This window comes from Lepus europaeus, chromosome 2, assembly GCF_033115175.1.
Source record: "Lepus europaeus isolate LE1 chromosome 2, mLepTim1.pri, whole genome shotgun sequence".
Lineage (NCBI taxonomy): Eukaryota > Metazoa > Chordata > Mammalia > Lagomorpha > Leporidae > Lepus > Lepus europaeus.
In genome coordinates this window covers 174957381-174977900 of record NC_084828.1, presented here as the reverse complement: position 1 = coordinate 174977900, position 20520 = coordinate 174957381, and the positions used below count along the sequence as shown (strand labels likewise).

The window sequence follows — 20520 nt, the reverse complement described above, 5'->3', positions numbered from 1 at the left end:
AAAAGAAATAAATTAGAGGATAGAACGTGATGTAAGTTTCAGGGAAGAAAATATTAAACTGTGGTAAAACACATATAATATAAGAATAATGTCTTAACCATTGTAAGTTCAGTCCCATGAAATTAAGCACATTCACAATTGCACAGCATTGTCAAAAATCTTTTCACCCTGTGACACTGTAGCTGTTACAGGAAAACTCAACTCATTCATGTTGTACCTTCCCTAAGGCCCTGACAACCATTCCAGATACTGCACGTGAGTGAAACACCATGTGATTTGTGTGTTTGTGTGACTGGCTTGCTTAACTGAGGTTAAGTTTCATTCCTATTGTCATGTGTGACAATTTCCTTCCTTTTGAAAGTGGATTCATAGTCCGTCATGTGTGTGTGCCACATCTTGTTTATCCACTCAGCTGTCAGAGGACATTGGGGTTACTTCTGCCTCTAGAAATATGGTGATCAGTGCTGCTGTGAACGTGGGTGGGCAAATATCTCTGTGAGACCCTCGAGTCTGCTTTCTTTTTTTCCCCCAAAAGAAACGTTTTATTTAATGAACACAAATTTCGTAAGTACAGCTTCAGGAATATAGTGATTCTTCCTACCATACCCGCCCTCCCACCCAGACTCCCACCCCACCTCCTCCTCCCTCTCCCATTCCTAGTCCCATTTCTCCATTAAGATTCATTTCCAGTTAACTTTGTACACAGAAGACCAACTTTATACCAAGTAAAATTTCAACAATTTGCACACACACACATACACACAACTATTTGAGAACATGTTTTATAGTTAATTCTCATAACTCATTGAGAGCAGAAGTCCTGCACGGGAAGTAAGTACACAGTGACTCCTGTTGTTAATTTAACAATTAACACTCTTATATATGATGTCAGTGATCACCTGAGGCTCTTGACTTGAACTGCCAAGGCTATAGAAGCCTTTTGAGTGCATAAACTCTGTCAGTATTTGGACAAGGCCATAAGCAAAGTGGAAGTTATCTCCTCCCTTCAGAGAAAAGTACATCCTTCTTTGATGGCCCCTTATTTCCACTGGGGTCTCCCTCACAGAGATCCTTCATGTAGATAATTTTTTTGCCACAGTGTCTTGTCTTTCCATGCCTGAAATGCTTTCATAGGCTTTTCAGCCAGACCAGGGCTGATTCTGAGGTCAGAGTGCTACTTAAAGCAATTGTCCTTCTATGAATCTGCTGTGTGGACTGCTTCCCATGTTGGAACATTCTCTTCTTTTTAATTCTATTTATTATTATTACCAGATATTTGATCTTACTTATATGATCACTTTAATACTTAATCCTATTATGTATGTTCACTTTAACACATAATGTGATAACTTTAACATTAAAGATGGCATTTTTACCACCCAGCTTAATGGGATTTGGAGTCCCATGGTGAATTTTTAAACTGTACCCTCAGAAATAGTCTGTAGGAAAGTATGCGGAATTATACAGATTTACAGTTACAAACTTCCTCCTCCCTCTCTTATTCCAACTCTTATTTTTTACTGAGAATTATTTTCAGTTGACTTTATACACATATGATTAACTCTATCGAAGAGTTCAGCAAATAGTATGAAGAAGAGAAAGAAAAGAGAAATTGTTCCCCGGCAGTCAAGACAAGGGCTGTTCAAGTTATTGCTTCTCAAAGTGTCAATTTCACGTCTACAGATTTCCTGTTAGGCGCTCTATTAGTTAACACAGATCAGGGAGAACATATGGTATTTGTCCCTTTGAGACTGGTTTATTTCACTAAATATGATGTTTTCCAGATTCATTCATTTTGCTGCAAATGACTGGATTTCATTTTTTAGTGCTGTGTAGTATTCCATAGAGAATATATCCCATAAGTAATGACTTTCCTCTGCCATTTTTCCAAAAAATATTTATATTTTTGACTTTGGATTTCCTTTGGACTTTTACTGGGAGATTTTATTCCTTTACTTTCTTTCACAGTAATGACTATGTTTCTGTGTTTCTTTGTGCAACATTCTTAAGCATCTTTTGCAGGGCTGTATTGGTGGTTTAAAATTCTTTCGATTTCTGTTTGTTGTGGAAGGCCTTTCTTTCACCTTCATTCATAAGAGAAAGCTTTGCAGGGTAGAGTATTCTGGGTTGACAGTTTTTTTTCTCTTAAGTCTTGAAATATACCTCACCCTTCTCTCCTAGCCTGTAGGGTTTCTGATGAGAAGTCCACTGAGTCTAATTGGAGATCCTCTGAGAGTAATCTGGTGTTTCTCTTGTGCACAGTTTAGAATCTTTTCTTTATGTTTTACTGTGGTGAGTTTGATTACAGTGTGTTGTGGTGAAGATCTTTTCTGGTCCTGTCTGTACCTCTTTATGTCACTACCACACTATTCTAATTTCTGTTGCTTTGTAGTAAGTTTTAGTTTCAGAAAATATGAGTATCCAACTTTATTCTTTTTCAAGATTTTTTTTGACTATTTGGAGTCTTGAAATTCCATATGATGTTTATGATTGATGTATCTCTCACCCCCAGCAGCCTGCAGTGTTTTGGTAGGGGTTGCCTTGAATTTGCAGACCACCTTAGGCGTTACCATCTTAGCAGAGTTAAGCCTTCCATCTGTGAACACAGTATAGAAAGACTCAGGAGTTTGCCCTGTCATTTGGGGTCTTCAGTGACCCCTCACCACCACCCGCTCTATACACCAGAGTGACAGCTCTAGAATGATAGCGACAAACTACAACCTGCAGTCTTCACGTCCCATTCTGCCTGAAGCTACTCTTGAGTAGAAGGCCACAAAGCTGGTGTCTGACAAGCAGCTTGACAACTCTGCGATGGCCCTGTTTCTCGGAAGTGCCGAGTGCCAGAACATGCTGGAAGTGCTTGTTTTCTGAACTCTGGCTTGTAGGACGCCAGACTTACATCTCACACAGAAATAAAATCAAATTCAAGGCCAGACGAGACAGAGGGCTCTGCTTTCCACATCGCTGACCATTTCCTTCCTGTTCTGAACGACTTGCTTTGTAGATACGTCTTCACCGGGATTTATATTTTTGAAGCTTTGATAAAAATACTGGCAAGAGGTTTTATTCTGGATGAATTTTCTTTCCTTCGAGATCCATGGAACTGGTTGGACTCCATCGTCATTGGAACAGCGTAAGGATATTAAACATTTCTCCCGAGGAGACTTGGGGTGGGGAAGAAGTGCTTTGGTGCCCCCGGGCTTCTGTGCGGGTCCGCATGAGTCGCAGGGTGTGGCTGATAACACCTGCAGCTCTGAGTGCACTGTTGGTCAGCTCCGAGCAGCACCGGAGAGTCAGTTGGCCAGAACTCTGTCTAGGCCAGTAAGCATGCTCATGTTTCCTAGCTGTTCACCGACATTGGCCTGTAATAGGTCGAGCTCTGTGTATGACACAGGAGTTGTGACGATGGAACAAAATAAAAGGACATGGCTCTTAGGAAGCTCACAGTCCAGAGGGGAAGAGAAACAGTGAATGACAATGTGGCATGCTATGTGCCAGGATATCAGGCTTCCGGCAAATAGAAGGAATCGGAAGTCTAAGGCTTTGCAACTGCAGGGTCGCAGACGGCTCCACTCATGTCTGTGTCCAATGGTTTTATGGTTTGGCATTTTTGGTAAAGCCTGCGGTCCATTGTGAATGGATTATTGTGCTGAAGTGAGGGGAGGGGAGGGTTAATGTTCCTCCTGAGGAGGGGACACTGCTTTGGCACCTGAATTAACATTGGGAAAACAAGTGGCCCACTGCCTATTCAGCAATAAACCTAACTCTACTTGTTTGTGCAAGGCATAGTGTTAAGCACTTCACATATATTTTCCCATTTAATGTCCACAAAAGTTGCTGGAGGTAAATGCAATGAATATCCGAGTTTTACATTTCTTCACTGGGTATGTGCTCTTAATTATTGACAGGTGGTGTCGAGCTTGGTTAACAGGTGAGCTCTGATGCCAGAGGCCTGGGTGCACATGCAGCCTTGGCTGGGCAGTGACTGGGAGACCTGACACAAATGTATTGAGCTTGTAACTTGGTATCCAGTCAAACTGGGGGGGGGGAGTTTCAGTTGTCACTGGACATGACCACAACCAATGAACTATTTCAATAAAGCCTTAGCTGTGTCTGCTGAAGACAGCCTCCTGTGCAGGCCACAGTTCAAACCCGTGGGTGTTCATACTGTGCAGTCCCTGGTCCGTACCCGGGGCATTGATGCTGTCAGACCCTGAGATGAAAGTGGGACTGGGAAGGAGGGCTGCGGAGTTCCCCAGGGCGGGTGTGCACCCCAGGCCACGCTAACGGCGGCCTCTGTGGAGACCCATGGCGCAGCCGCGGGACAGAGGAAGCCCAGGCTCTCCCTTGCTTTATCTTGCAGGGTTGTTTCCTATTTCCCAAACATCAACATCAATCTGCTGTCCCTGCGGACCTTCCGAGTGTTCAGAGCCTTGAAAGCGATTTCCGTGGTTTCAGGTAAGTCACTCCAACTCTAAGCACTGGCTCTTCACTGGAGACAATGTCCTTTCATGAAATTTCTCAAAATGTCATCAAGTAAGCCCAAACAAACCAGTCAACCTTGCTCTATGCAGCTGTTTGATCGTTCAACCAGTAGTTATTTGACACTTAATATGTCTGGGCACTGTGCTAGCTGCTCAGAATCTGTAAGACAAAGGCCCCTGCTAACCATGGAGTTTGTGTTTTTGTTTTTTTGTTTTTTTTTTTTTTTAATTTTTGACAGGCAGAGTGGACAGTAGGGAGACAGAGAGAAAGGTCTTCCTTTTTGCCGTTGGTTCACCCTCCAATGGCCGCCGTGGCTGGCACACTGCGGCCGGCGCACCGCGCTGTTCCAATGGCAGGAGCCAGGTGCTTCTCCTGGTCTCCCATGGGGTGCAGGGCCCAAGCACTTGGGCCATCCTCCACTGCACTCCCTGGCCAAAGCAGAGAGCTGGCCTGGAAGAGGGGCAACTGGGACAGGATCGGTGCCCCGACCGGGATTAGAACCCGGTGTGCTGGCGCCGCAAGGCGCAGGATTAGCTTGTTAAGCCACGGCGCCGGCGGAGTTCGTGTTTTAAGGTGAGGGTTGGGGAGACAGAAATGAAACAATAACTAGTTTAAATTAATAAACTATATAGTGTGCTAGAGAATTCTGCGCACTATGGAAAATGAAAAAGTAAACAGCGTGAAGCTATGGGAAGCTGCAGGGGTTAGGGGCAGAGGCGGCCGAGCAACAGGAAGGGGTTGTGGGGGAGGTGAGAGGGGAAAGGAGTTGACGGTGGTGGAGGAGCGGCATGGGACTTGTATAGGAAAGAGTGTTCTGAGCCTGGGGGACCACCGGGGCAAAGTCAAGGTCAGCAGGATGCTGGTCGGGCTGGGCAGGAGTGGGTGAGGGGCTGGGGGACCACAGAAATGGAGGGGAGACCTGTTGCCAAGGAAGGACTCAGGTTCTACTGGGAAGACACAGGAGCTGTGTGTGGAGAGCAGAATGTAGGGGAGCAGTGGTGGAAGCAAGACAGCCATGTGGTTGCCATGGAAACGCACCATGTTGACTAACCGTCCCAGCAGTCACCTCTCTGGATTCACTGTTGCATTCATGCCAGTTCCAAGACCACGCTGGCCGTGCATGGTGGGGGTGCTAGTGCTGGCCCCTTCCTGACGGCCCTGGGACTCCTCTTAACTCTGAGTGCTCGCCAGCTGGCTGGGTGACAGCGTCTCACACTGGCTCCTCCCCTCCGGCCCTGCTTCCTTCCCCTGTCTTTGCTGCCTTGACGTCTGAAGCCTCTCCCTGCTGACTCCTGCTCCTCCCCCTCATCTCCCCACCCGCCCCCAAGAAATCCCTGACCCCAACGTGTTTGCCTCTCGGAGCCCACACTGACCTGAGAGGCCGCAATCCAAGCAGGGAGCTGGTGGCCAGCGGTCAGACTGTGTGTGAATTGCAATATGGAAATGGTAGGATTCCCTGCCAGGTTGGTTGTGCGGTGTGCATGGTGTGAGCAGTGAGAGGAGTCCAGCAAGGCTCGAGAGATGGAGTGGCCACTGCCTGAGCCAGGGACGGCTGTGAAAGAGGCAGGCCCGGGGCTCAGATGAGGGGCTGGCAGTGGACATGTGCCCGACGTGGCTGGCAGGCTCTCAGGTAAAAGCATGAGGTAGGCAGTTTGGCATATGAGGCTCTTCCAAAAGTTGTGGGAAAATAGAATTAAAAAGATGAATTTATTTGGGGGTAAATTTTTTTTTTGTAATATGTAGGAAATGCATTATTAGGAAAAAGCTGTGCATGGATTTTAAAAAGCCTTTTCAGAGATTTATTTATTTATTTTTATTTGAAAGGGAGAATGAGAGAGAGAGAGAGAGAGAGAGAGATCTTCCAGCTGCTGGTTCACTTTCCAAATGGCCACAATGATTAGGCTGGGCCAGGTGGAGGCAAGGAGCCCGGAACTGCACCCTGGTCTCCTACATGGGTAGCAGGGGCCCAAGCATTTGGGTCACCATCAGCTGCCTTCCCAGGCACATCAGAGAGCTGGATCAGAACAGAAGCAACCAGGACACGAGCCAGCACCCTGACACAGGGTGCCATTGTCTCAGGAAGCAGCTTACTTCGCTCACTGTGCCACAACGCTGGCCCCTAAACTGTGGCTTTTTTTTTCTTTTTGCACCTATAAGAAACTAGTGTTTTAAATTTTACATTCCCATGAACTTTTTTAAGTACCCTGGCTTGTGTTTAGGGTTCAGAGATGGTTTGTGTGCCACAAAATCTGATGATATGACCAAAGAAATAAGCGTAGATGCAGGCCAGCGGCTGAGCACCAGGACACTGCCTTTTTCATTTTTTTTTTCCCAAAGATTTATTTATTTATTTGAAAGGCAGAGTTACAGAGAGATGGGGGAGAGACAGATCTTCCACTCACTGGTTACTCCCCAAATGGCCACAATGATCAGTGCTGAGCCTGGCCAAAGCCAGGGGCCAGGAGCTTCTTCCAGGTCTCCAACATAGGTTCAGGAGCCGAAGTACTTGGGCCATCTTCTACTGTTTTCCCATGTGCATTAGCAGGGAGCTGGATGGGAAGATGAGCAGCTGGGACTTGAACCAGCGCCCATATGGGATGCTGGTGTTGCAGGCAGCAGCTTAACCTGCTACACCACAGTGCCGGCCCGGGGCACTGCAACCTTAAAGAGGAGAGGAAAGGGAGAGATCAGCAGAGGAGACAACAGCGAAATAGTGTGAAGTAGGAGGAACCTGACGATCTGGAAGCTGCAGTAAATTAGGATGAAGCCATGGCTGCCTTGTGGATAGGAATTCCAGTTTATTAGAAAATGAGGTTGATTCCAGCATACTCTTGTCTTCTCCGTCCCTCTCCTCTCCTCTCCTCTCCTCTCCTCTCCTCTCCTCTCCTCTCCTCTCCTCTTCTCTCTCTCTCTCTCTCCAAAACAAAAAAACCCACTAAAAAAATCTTTCCACCCTCCTCTTACATTCACCTGTGAGTGGCTTTGGCAAACCGTGAAAAGCCATGGGAACAATTTGATTGCGCCTGTTGTATAGACTTAAACAATAACCCCCCCCCCCCATACTTAAACTCCAGGCGATTTAAATCCTTTTAAATAGAGGCAGTGGGTGAGAAACGCAACCACCTAGTGAAAAAAGCTTGCAGTCAAAGGGAAACTTGCATAGAATTTGCCTTCCTCCACCGCTCTTGTGCAAGGATACCAGTTGTCCCGGTATATTTAGGACCATGCAACCTTCTTCAATGGGTAAGGCTCACATTCAGGCGATCATGTAGAGCTTTAGTGTCTTCTTCATCTCTAAGCAGGAGAAGACAGTCTCCATGTTGACCCACAAAACACCCTGAAATGCCTGGCTGCGGTTTGGAAGTGGGCATGCGGGGTGCAATCGTTTTGAGGGCTAGCTCAGAGTTATTTGGGAATCACAAGCCTCTTCTACCTGAATTTCTCTTTGGAGAAGACTGAAGCCTCTCGTTGTGTGACTTGGTTGAGGCTGTAGCAACCCCTGAGCTGACTGCCAGTGAAGATGGAGTGTCCAGCGTGGCCTTGGGCTCCTCCCCATCTGCCGTCCTCACAGCCCCACGGATGGGTTGAGCTTGTGTAACTTAGCGCCACTCCTCACATCACAACGCACACCCGGGAGTTTCTCTCTCGAGACCAAAGACTACAGCTCAGTGGATTGCTGGAGCTGCAGCTGCTTCTCTGACTCCGTGTCCATCGTATTGGAGGTTTAAATCACCCTTGGAGGGGGAGGGGAACCAGCAGCTACTCCATGGATTTCAGTGAGTGGGGAAAACCGTTAACGGTCAAGGCAGAGTTCTCCCCATTCTCCACCGGGGAAAACAAGTTTCAGCATTTACGAGCCCGTGTGGCATCGCAGGATTATGTCCTTGATTGTAGCTCGGGAAGCCTCACGGCGTGCCCTGGAAATAGCAGGCGTTTGGCTGACTTTCTAGAGTGAATGAGTGAAAAGGAAAACTCCCTGTCCTAATGATAACCCCAGTTTTAGGACATGCTCATTATTTGTGTCCAAAGCTACATCTTCTGCCTCTCCCTCTAACCCCAGCGCCAGTTTAGCAGTTCACGTACCTTGATCCACATCCTCTGGTCCCTCCCAGGATGCCTTGTGTACCTGGATAGTAACTACCGAGTGTTAGGTACAGGTTGATCTCACTCTTTTGCCTTAACGCTGTCTGTGACCTCCAGTGTGAAGTTGCCCTCACAGCGGTCATCCAGTTCTGCCTGCGTCCCTGTGGCTTCTCCAGGTCTCCTTGCTCGCTCAGCGTCCCTCAGGCATGGCCAGGGCAGGACAAGGTAGGCCGTCCCCGAGCAGGTGACTGCACTGAAACACACAGCTCCGGAGGCGTTAGTTCAAACAAGACCTCAAGGCAGGAGGCTGCTCAGCAGGCCAGCGGTCCATTCCAGCCTCTCCACACCCTTCCACACATATCTCATTCCTCACGGGTCCCCGCAGCGAGCCTGCTGCCTCGGGGCCCCTGGACTGTCTCTGGCCGGGCTCCCCACACCTGTCCTCCCCCGCAGGCCTCAAGGTCATTGTGGGGGCCTTGCTGCGCTCCGTGAAGAAGCTGGTGGACGTGATGATCCTCACCCTGTTCTGCCTCAGCATCTTTGCCCTGGTGGGTCAGCAGCTCTTCATGGGAAGCCTGGGCCTCAAGTGTGTCGACAACGAGTGCGTGAACCACACTCATCACCTGGAAGGTGAGGGGAGACGCGCAGCTTTCACCCCTGGCGTTGTGCATGGGCACTGGTCCTGACCCCTGCTCACAAGACCTACACGCTACGGCGTCTCCTGGGAGCCAGGGAGGGCTGTGTCCGCGTTCTCATGCAGGCAGGTGAGTTCCAGAGACTTGCTTCATCCGTGGATCTCCGGGAGAAGGAAAAACCCAAAGTCACATCCACAAAAGCAGGCCTGCTCCAGTCTGTGCCGTTTCTGAGTCTGGGCTGTCTCTGTCACGTTTCACAGACGTGTTCAGAATGCCTGGACCTGGCCGTGGGGGGGACAGCAACCTCCCAGCCCCATCCTTGGGTATTTTCCCCACCACACTGCTTTCTGTGCCCACCCTCTCTACAACCTGCACCTTTCACACATCCTGCTGCACTCTCTTCATGTCTGTCGCGGGCTGAGGCAGCTCCCAGCTTCCTGGGGTGGCAGTGTGGTGCATAGCACATACCAGGGGCAGAGCGTGGCTGGTGACGTCGCTGCCTCCTCCTCCTGCGTCTCCCGCCTGCTTCCCTTCCTTCCGCTCCTCTGGCCCCCCTTCTGCAGGCTTAGGCTGCAGTTTCTCCTTGGACTCCCACCTTAGTCATTTTAAAAGACTAAGAATGAAAAGAATCATCTGTTCTCAAGCGAATCTGATGTATTTGCTACTCTTTCCCCTTTAAGTTTTTTTTTTTATCTGAATTTGTGACTCTTTCCTTTATCAGACAAATGCTTTGAGAAAAAAGAAAATTCTAAAGAATTCAGAATGTGTGGCACCTGGATGCAGGATGGGTAAGAGACTTGTGCTCTCCTCACTTTCTGGGATGCCATGGCAAAGGGTCTTCAGCTGCAAGTGACCAGTGGAAGCAGGGCTGGCAGCTCTGAAATGGTCCTATTTCTTATGTGTAAGAAAGGTTAGACTTGTGTTATTATTAAACTAAAGAAGTACTTCCAAGTGTTTAGAGGAACTTTCCCCCTCAGTTTTGTTGAAGAGGTAGCTTGTAAAACCCGACTGCAGAAGGGGTCCCACGATGGTGGTATAGCAACAGGACAATCCAAGTCACGCAGGGCAAATCGTTAAAAAGGAGAGAGGATACACACGGAGAAAGAGCCACGGGGAATCCACGACGGGAAGTCCAGGAGACAACAGAGACTGGGCAGCTCCATGCTGAAAGGGCAAAACAGGAAGTGGCGGAGGCGTGGACCTGGGAGGCTGGCGCCAGCCCCCAGCAGACCAGGTGAGATGGAAAACCACGGGTCCACGGGGACACCAGCGGGAGGGGGAGCTTGATGAACTGCATTTGAAGTTCGACACGGGAATAAAGAGAAGGTATAGACAAACAGAGAGGTTGGGTACCCCCTGCCCAGCTACGTCCTCCCCTCCCCGCAACCGGACCTGCAGCCGGCTGGGAGAAGCCACTTTGCTCATTTACATTTCCGAACCTAAGCAGGGGACCAAGCCTTCACCTCCCACGCACGTGCCCATCCATTGCAGGGCCACCTCACCACACCCCCCATCCAGGAACTAGAGCCACAACTAGAGTAGTGTCTTCCCCACCACACAAGCTGTACAACAAGGAGAAGTCCTGAATATCAAAAACTCAGGATCATTCCATCCACCAGTGAGCAGCGAGCCGGGCCCCAGTGGGTGGGGCTCCGTGCACCAGAGCTCTTACCCGCTCCCACCACAATTGAGAAGTGAGCCGGGCCCCAGTGGGTGGGACTGTGTGCTTCCACTTGCAATGCACAGACACATAGCAGCTCATATCAGAGGGAAACCTCACCACAAGCACAAAGACACAAATTAAGGGACAAGCAACCAGACACAAAAAGAAAAAATACAAAAATGCCAAAAACAAAACAAAAAACCCTAAATAAGAATAAGGAAGACAACATGAGCCCCCCAAAGGAACACTACAGCTCTTCAATAATAGACGGTGAAGGTGATGAGACTGAGCATATGCCAGAAATGGAATTCAGAAAATTAATCATCAGATTACTTAGAAGCAAATTAACAATCTAAATGAAAAGCACTCCCAAGAAATTGAGATAATGAAGAGAAGTCAGAATGAAATACTAGAAATGAAGAATTCCATAGATCAAATAAAAAATGAAGTGGAAAGCATTAACAACAGAATTGGTGAGACCGAAGAAATATCAGAACTAGAAGACAAATTCCTGGAAATATTACAGTCAGACCAAATAAAAGAAGAAATTAGAAAACTAAGAAACACGGTTGAAGATCTGCAATAGTCTATCAAATGACTCAACATACGGATCCTAGGAATTCTGGAAGGTGTGGAAAGAGAAAGGATTAGAAGGCCTTCTTAATGAAACAATAACAAAAAACTTCCCCAATCTGGAGAAAGAAAGAGGCATCCAAGTATAGGAAGTACACAGTACTCCCAGTACACACGACCAGAAAAGATCTTCACCACGACACATTGTAGTAAAAATCCCCACAGTAAAATAAAAAGAACAGATCTTAAAATGTGTGTGAGAGAAAGACCAATCACATTCAGAGGAAATCCAATTAAACTCACTGTAGACTTCTTACCAGAAACTCTATATATTGGGGCCGGTGTTGTGGCACAGTGGGTTAATGCCCTGGCCTGAAGCATCGGCATCCCATATGGGTGCAGGTTTGAGACCCGGCTGCTCCACTTCTGATCCAGCTCTCTGCTATGGCCTGGGAAAGCAATAGAAGATGGCCCAAGTCCTTGGGCCTCTGAACTCACGTGGGAGACCTGGAAGAAGCTCCTTGCTCCTGGCTTTGGATTGGCGCAGCTCTGGCTGTTTTGGTCAAGTGGCCAATTGGGGAGTGAACCATTGGATAGAAGACCTCTCTCTCTCTCTCTCTCTCTCTCTCTCTCTCTCTCTCTCTCTCTCTTTTAGCCTCTCTTCTCTCTGTGTAACTCTGACTTTCAAATAAATAAATAAATCTTTAAAAAAAAAAAGAAACTCTATAGTTAAGAAGAGAATGGTCAGATATATTTCAAGTCCTAAGAGGAAAAAACTGTCAACCCAGAATACTGTACCCTGCAAAGCTCTCATTTACGAATGAAGGAGAAATGAAGATCTTCCACAACAAACAGAAATGGAAAGAATTTAGAACTACTCGCCAGCCCTACAAAGATGCTCAAGGAGGTGCTACACACAGAAACAGGAACATCACTACGAAAGACGATGAACACAGAAAATGACCCAGCAAAGGCACAAAGGAAACAAAAAATACAAAATTAGAACTATTGGTACCGTTAAGTTGGTACTTAACGGTAGTCACCCTGAATGTAAATGGTCTCAACTCCCCAGTTAAGGCACAGACTGGCTGAATGGATTAAAAAAGAACACCCATCTATCTACCGCCTACAAGAAACACATCTTACCAACGAAGATGCCTGCAGACTGAAAGTGAAAGGATGGAAAAGGATAATCCATGCTAACAGAAACCAAAAATGAGCTGGTGTGGCCATCCTAATGTCAGACAAAATAGACTTTAACACAAAAACTATTAAAAGAGACAAAGAAGGACACTACAATGATTAAAGGATCAATTCAACAGGAAGATGTGACTATTATAAATGTACATGCACCTAATCACAGGACACCTGGTTATTTAAAAGAAATGTTAAGGGATTTAAAGGGAGAAGCAGACTCAAATACAATAGTGATGAGGGATTTCAGTACCCCACTTTAAGCAATGGACAGATCAATCAGACAGAACATCAACAAGGAAACAACAGAGTTAATCGACACCATAGACCAAATGGACCTAACAGATATCTACAGAGCCTTCTACCCTACAGCCACAGAGTACACATTCTTCTCTCCAGTGCATGGAACTTTCACTAGGATTGACCACATGCTAGTACATAAAACAAGTCTCAGCAAATTAAAAAAAAATCAAAATCATACCATGCATCTTCTCAGACCACAATGGAATGAAGCTGGAAATCAGCAACCTGGGAATCTCCAGAACATACGCAAACACATGAAGACTGAACAACACACTCCTGAATGAACAGTGAGGTCGTAGGAGAAATCAAAAGAGAAATCAAAAAATTTCTGGAAACAAATGAAGGCAACAACACAACATATCAAAAACTTATGGGATACAGCAAAAGTGGTGATAGAGGAAAGTTAATAGAAATTGGTGCCTACATCAAGAAATTGGAAAGGCACCAAATAAATGAACTATCAATGCACCTCAAGGATCTAGAAAAACAACAGCAAACCAAACCCAAAACTAGTAGGAGAAAAGAAATAATTAAAATTAGAGAAGAAATAAACTAAATTGAAAACAAAAATCAACACAAAAGATTAGCAAAATGAAGAGCTGGTTTTTTGAAAAAATAACAGCTGACTCCTAGTGCATGGCATTCTACACCTGTGATAACACAGAAGCTTCTGAGGCGACAGCTCTGAGAAGGCCAGTCCCAGGTCCTCACTCAGGCTTACCTCCTCTGTCTAGAACCCAGGGCTAGCGTCCCCTGTGTGCTCTCTGCTTCCTTCCGTGAGGACTAATCCTGTAGGAGCTAAAGCTCCAAACTGAGGGATGAGTTGGAGTTTCCAGCAGGTGCAGAGAGAGAGACAACTCTACACTGCAGGAGCAGCAGGTGGGAGGGCGTGGGCCATCAGAGCTTGTTGGAGGCAAGAAACCCACGGCTGGTTGGGCAGACAGGAAGTGAGAGGCGAGGCAGGACCCACTGTACCAACACAGCAGTGTGTTAGTGCTGCGAATTGTGATCTCAGTCACAAAAGAAAAAGGAGGCCTGGGAAAGTTTTCATCAGTGGAAGTCTCTGGAAAGATTAGAATTTTTTTCCAAGTTTCTGTGGCTGCTTGAGGAGTGGATGTGTGGAGTAGGTGAGGAAGACATTTAGGAAAGCTGTGTTGGTCCAGGTATGACAGAGAGCTGGGAGGATGAATCTCACAGGAGACAGGAAGAACAGGGCTTGTGGGTCAGAGATGGCAGTTGGTGTGGATACGTGTGGGGAACGGCGGGTCTGGTTCTCTCTTCTGGTGCGAGCGCCTGACGATGCGTTTCTGGGGTGGGAATGCTGGAGGAGAGGTAATCAGGGAAGCTGACAGGCAGGTGCATGCAGAGAGGGAGACACTGAACAAGCCAGGCCTTCGTTGTAAATGGTGACCAGGAAATGAGGTAAACCGAGTCTCGCAGGTTCACCCTCGACAGGCTCCCAGCAGTCAGAGGGCACTGGCATCTCACGACTTCCCTCGAGGTCCGTTGGAGGCTCCTCCTCAGTCCCCTAAGGCTGCTGAGTCCCGCTCTGCCCTCCAGGCCAACTCCAGGAGCCGTGGCAGCACCTCTATTGGTGCAGCTAGGCAGCCCCGCTCACCTGGCTGTAGAGGACGCTGAGAGAGAAACAGAAAAAGTGGCCATGGACACAGGGAGCCCAAAAGGACTCTACAAACTTTAAATAGGGTCTTTGGAGAAATCAAAAGATTTCTGCATACATTTGAAAAATGGCTAGCTATGAAAAAGGAAGTCATAAAGCAAGAAGTATATTAGAAATTAAGCATAAGTACCAAAAGATTCAATACCAGAATTAAAAGATAAAGTTGAGGAAATAAGCCAGAAATGAGAAATCAAAGGCAGAAATGGAAAATAGGAGAACAAGCATCAGTCCAGAGGTTCCAAATTCTAAGTAGAAATTCTGTAAAGAGAGCACAGAAAACATGGAAGAGAGGAAATTAGCAAAGAAATGATTCAGAGAATTTCCCTGGGATTAAGAATGCAGGTACATATGGACACCTGTTTGTATCCCAGCTGCTCCACTTCCAATCCGGCTCCCTGTTAGTGGCCTGGGAAAGCAGAGGAAGATGGCCCAAGTGCTGGGGCACCTGCCACCTATGTGAGAGACCCAGAAGAATCTCCCAGCTCCTGGCTTTAGCCTGGCTCAGCCCTGGCAGTTGTAGGAGTTGCAGCAGGAGTGAACAGGTGGATGAAAGATCCAGCTCTCGCTCTCGCTCTCTCTTTCTCCCTCCCTCCCTCTCCCTCCCTCTCTCTCCCCCTCACTGCCTGTCTCTCCCTCTCTTTCTGAAACTCTGACTTTCAAATAAGTAAGAAGAGAGAGACAGAATGCAGGTCCTAGGGTGGTGAGGCAGGCGGTGTTGTAGAGCGAATTAAGCCTCCGCCTGCATCCCATGTCAGAGTGCCTGGTCCGAGTTCCAGCTGCTCTGCTCCAAGTTCAGCTTCCTGCTGGTGCACCTTGGAGGCAGCAGATGATGCCCCAAGTATTTGGGTCCCTGCCACCCACGTGGAGACCTTGCCTGACTGCAGCTGTTGTGGCTGTTTGGGAAGGAAACCAGTGGATGGAAAATCTCATTCTCTCTGTGCCACTCTGCTCTTCAAATAAATAAATAGATTGAAGGGAAAAAAGAGGAATGCAGGTCTCTCAGTGCCTAAAAAATGAATGAAAAAGAACTATAGCAACTGCATTTTGTGGCATTTCAGGAAATTTGAGGGAAAAGACCTCAGAACCAAAGGGGAAAAGGTCTCCCACAAAGGAACAAAAATCACAATAGCATCAGAGGTCTCAACAGTGACATGGGATAATGGCTGAGCAAGGCTTTCATGTTGCTAATGGAAAAGGATGTTCAGCCCCGAATTGTGTTTCTGGACAAACTCATCAGTTGATCATGATGGTGGAATAAAGCTATATTCAGGTCTGCAAATATCACTCATCCTTCTTATGCAGTTACTTGAGGGGTGCTCTGGACAAATGAGGAAATAAAACTATTTGGGGCGACATGGAAAAGCCAAGGGAAAAAGTATCGGCCCTGGAGAGTCACTGGCACACAGCACAGTGTTACCGGGAGGAGTGGTAGACGTGGTGAGGACATAGCATGAAATGTTAGTGAGCTAACCTTCCTCTACTCTAGAGGGAATTGCCCAACAAGAACTAAGGTGGATAAGTCGGATGTCAGTGCAACCACTCTGCCCAGAGATGTAGGTGTGAAAGAACTGCAGGTGCTGGATTAGGGATGTGGAAGCGACAGAGAATGTTACCATGGGTTTGATTACAAGCTTTTTGGTGTGTGTGATTTTTAAACCGTATGCATGTGTTACTTTGATTAAATACCATTTTTATTAAAAATTAAGGAAGTAGCCTGTAGATATACTCAATTTTGTGTGCTTTAGTAAGCAGCAAAGACCCATGTGCACGCCCAAACGCTTGTAGGAGCCAAGGATTATTAACCTCTGAAATCGAAACAGTCACCGTTTAGCAGCTCAGTTAAATAAATCCTCGGTCTGTGAGACATGGGGAGAAACATATCCCTGAAGCTGAGGTACAAATCTTCCCAGCTACACTGTTGCACGACACAAGCAAGGTGCCGGCATGTGTTCAAGGCGTGCTCCCATTGTTGTGTTATAAACGGTGGCGTGTGTTCAAGGCGTGCTCCCATTTTTGTGTTATAAACGGTGGTGTGTGTTCAAGGCGTGCTCCCATTTTTGTGTTATAAACAGTGTGTATGGACACCTCTGTGCTCCTGGATTCACAGGAAGCTTCTGGAAATTGACAAAAGTACCTGTTAATCGTGGCCTCAGGAGAGTGGGACTGAGTGACTGGGGAGAGGGAGGCCCAGTATTCACGCCGCGCGCTCTCACTGTCACTGTCAGGGGAGCAGTGCGCCGACTGCTCGGTGAACTTGCTGGTATGAATTTGTGCAGCAGCCCACTGGGAGGAGTCAGCAGTAGCTGTGTATGGAAGGGCAGATGCCCACTGAACAGGACCCTGTACTCCAGGGGGCTCTCTGCTGTGAGTCGGGGGCTTCTGAGGGTCCGTGTTGCTGGTGGGGGATGCCACGTGGGGGAGCGAGCTAGGCCGTGGGGATTGCGACTCTTTGTGTCCCCTTGTTTCTCTCATCTAGAGCCTGTTCCAAAAATTACACATGCCTCCTCACCAGATTTAATCCTGACTACAATTACACGAATTTTGACAACTTTGGCTGGTCTTTTCTTGCCATGTTTCGGCTTATGACTCAGGATTCCTGGGAGAAACTTTATCAGCAGGTGAGCTATTTATAGTCCCTGTCTTCTCCCTCCCTCTCCCTCCTCCACCTATCACTTGTTATGTAGTTAAAACCTGCCATACATCCTCCTACTTTAGTCATAGATTCCTCATTCACAGATGTGCCATTAAATTTTGCTTTAGAAATTCCATGACACATGTCAAGAAAATTATAGAGAGGATATTTGGAAGAAGAATGCAAAAAAAAAAAAAAAAAAAAAAACACACCAGCCTCTTCTTCCTACAAATGTTACCCCCTCTCCAGACTTGCTACTGCTCAGAGTTCCACCACTGGCACTCTCTCACCTTGGTTTACTTGAAAACCCAAGTACCTCTGGGAAAGTCATAGACGGTTACGTCACCACGACCCCTGTGCGAATGTCCAGGTGGTGTCGCCTCACTGGGAGGTGGCGCATCGGGCTCCCTGGGTGACTGAATCCAGCCAGGGCTGGAGGAGGCAGCTGTGTGTGACTGTGTCATCATTGCTCAAGGTGACAGGCTCTGCTGGCCTGTGCTGTGTCCCTTGCAGACACTGCGCACCACTGGGCTCTACTCAGTCTTCTTCTTCGTGGTGGTCATCTTCCTGGGCTCCTTCTACCTGATTAACCTGACCCTCGCTGTTGTCACCATGGCCTATGAGGAGCAGAACAGGAATGTCGCCGCAGAGACTGAGGCCAAGGAGAAGATGTTTCAGGAAGCGCAGAGGCTGTTGAAGGAGGAGAAGGAGGTAGGGGCACGTGAGGTCAGACGGCGGGATGTGCTGGGGTGGGGGTGCCCAGGACGACCCTAGAGACGATGTGGCTGAAGATCAAAAGTTGTCTCCCAGGGTGTGATCTCAACACATTCTGTACTGGGGCTCTCCTTGCAGAGCAACCCTGCAGTCTCTGTACGTTTCCCAGACACGGAGCTCTTGAGAGAACGGTCTTGATGCTCTTTGACCTTCTAAAGCCTGGGTCTTTGAGGGCAGCTCCAAGACTGCTGCTCGGAGAACTCACATACCTGTGAATCCCGGCTCTGCTTGCTTTTCCCGTATGAACCTGGTTGGCTGTGGAACAGCAAGCATTGGCGTCTCTCCCTTCCCGAAATCCGTGCGGTCTGTAGAGGCCATGCGGAGTGTTGCCTCGGTGTGTTCAGATTTTCCAGTTTAATTCTAAGATTTTTGGGGCAGGGACGGTGCTTCATGGTTGTCAGAGGGACGCTCATCTTACATCTGTAATAATACATCTGCCTCATCTGGCTTATGCACTTATTGAGTGCCTAGTGCATACTGACAACCCAGGAGTGAAGGTTAGTGATACAGAGATGGCACAGTCAGCCCACCTCTGATGGCTGCAATCAGCGTGCAACAGGACACATCTCCCTGACAAACGATGGCGAAGCTGGTGCGTTCCTTCAGGGGGTGAGCAGTCTGAGTGGTTCGGTGCCAGCAGAAGAGGGAGAGCGAGCTCACGGGGGCCGGGGTCAGTGAGAGCATGCGATGTTTTATGGACAGGTATAATTTTTCATTAATTACTTTTGTTCACTAAGAATCTGGTTGCCATGGGAATTGACAGAAGTTCACTGAATTCCCTTGAAGCCTCATCTTTCTCCTCAAAGAAGAGAAAGCTTTTTGGTAATAAGACAAGGAAGTCTTTCTTCATGAGAGATCGACAGAAAGACCAGGCTCTGGGATCAGACTCTGATGACGACTCCTCCCAGAAGGTGAGTCTTGTCCCAGGCATCGGTGATCCGTGGCACTGTCTGTGGGGACAGGGACAGCTGCCAATCTAATTGAAGGCGTTCACTCACTCATCCACTCACTCATGCATTCACTATCCAGTCACCGATTTTCACATCATTTCATGCATTCCCGTGTCTTTTCAATTGTCCACTTATTTTTTTTTATTTTTTTTAACTTTTATTTAATGAATATAAATTTCCAGTGTACAGCTTATGGATTACAATGGCTTCCCCCTCCCATAACTTCCCTCCCACCCGCAACCCTCCCCTCTCCCGCTCCCTCTCCCCTTCCATTTGCATCAAGATTCATTTTCAATTCTCTTTATATACAGAAGATCAATTTAGTATAAAGATTTCAACAGTTTGCACCCACACAGAAACACAAAGTGAAACATACTGTTTGAGTACTAGTTATAGCATTAAATCACAATGTACAGCACATTAAGGACAGAGATCCCACATGAGGAGCAAGTGCACAGTGGCTCCTGTTGTTGACCCAACAAATTGATACTCTAGTTTATGGCGCCAGTAACCATCCTAGGCTGTCGTCATGAGTTGCCAAGGCTATGGAAGCCTTCCAAGTTTGCCGACTCTGCTCATATTTAGACGAGGTCATAAAAGACAGAGTGAGGATAGTAACCAATGATCCTAAGAGTGGCATTTACCAGGTTTGAACAATTATACAGCATTAAGTGGGGAAGAGGACCATCAGTACACACAGGTTGGGAGTAGAGCCATTGGTGGTAGAGTAGAGGTTATGATTACAAAGGAATGAGGCCCAAGTGCACTAGACAGGGCCTAGAACAAAGGACAGAGTCATTATTAGAGGAGCTAAGAAAGGTGCTGTCTAAGCTACAAGTAATTTTTCTGATTGAGAGGCAAATAGAACCTGATAGAAGGGGCTTGATAATAATCTGGTGGGCTTTAGGCCTTGTTAATTAAGAGGTCCAGACCTATCTATCTCTTCACATGGGGTATATCCTAAGGGAGGTGTGAACCTCCTAGGGGAAGGCACTCTGTTGACTCTCATTACTTGGCTGGCCTGGGAGGAGAGCTGGCCAGGTAAAGGCAGGTGGCATCTCTAACAAGAAATTTACAGTTCTGCCTTCAATGTTGCTGACCCTACTTGACCATCCCCTCAGCTGCAGTGGTCACTTTGGAAGTTGGGCTGAGTGAAGGGCTTTTCAGCTTAGAGCCAATAAGATCTGTGGCTCTGACCTGGGCATCCTTCGACTCCAGGGCAGGTCCATTTCCAGTGATCCAACTCTTGGCAGAGCTGCCAGGGCTCTTCACAAGCTGACTTCTGCTGAAGCCCAGGCTTACCACATTGAAAGCCACTGCAGTGGACTGGCCTGTTGGGTCTGCTTGAGGGCAGATCACTGTACAGATCAGCCATTAATAGGCCTGCCACCCATTGCTTCTGATGCCGAGTTTTCTTTTCCTCCTGGTTTGTGTTAAAGCAGACCAGAGGATGCAAGTCAAGGGAGTGCCCGTTTCCCATCTCTAATCTTCGGTGGCCTGAACTACAAGTCTATAGTCACAGGCATGTTCTGTAGTAGTTTTTCTAAGGT

The 20520-nt window shown here is 47.4% G+C and overlaps 1 protein-coding gene across 1 annotated transcript in view; it reads left to right on the top strand.

Annotated features, from left to right (window-relative positions):
- Nucleotides 1-20520, top strand: part of SCN11A (sodium voltage-gated channel alpha subunit 11) — a 116606-nt gene that overhangs the window by 27367 nt on the left and 68719 nt on the right. The window contains exons 4-10 of the mRNA XM_062182747.1: nt 3005-3133; nt 4364-4458; nt 9022-9198; nt 9925-9991; nt 17091-17232; nt 17760-17957; nt 18758-18931. Of these exons, the coding sequence (XP_062038731.1) occupies nt 3005-3133; nt 4364-4458; nt 9022-9198; nt 9925-9991; nt 17091-17232; nt 17760-17957; nt 18758-18931 (982 nt within the window). The remainder of the gene's footprint in view (nt 1-3004; nt 3134-4363; nt 4459-9021; nt 9199-9924; nt 9992-17090; nt 17233-17759; nt 17958-18757; nt 18932-20520) is intronic.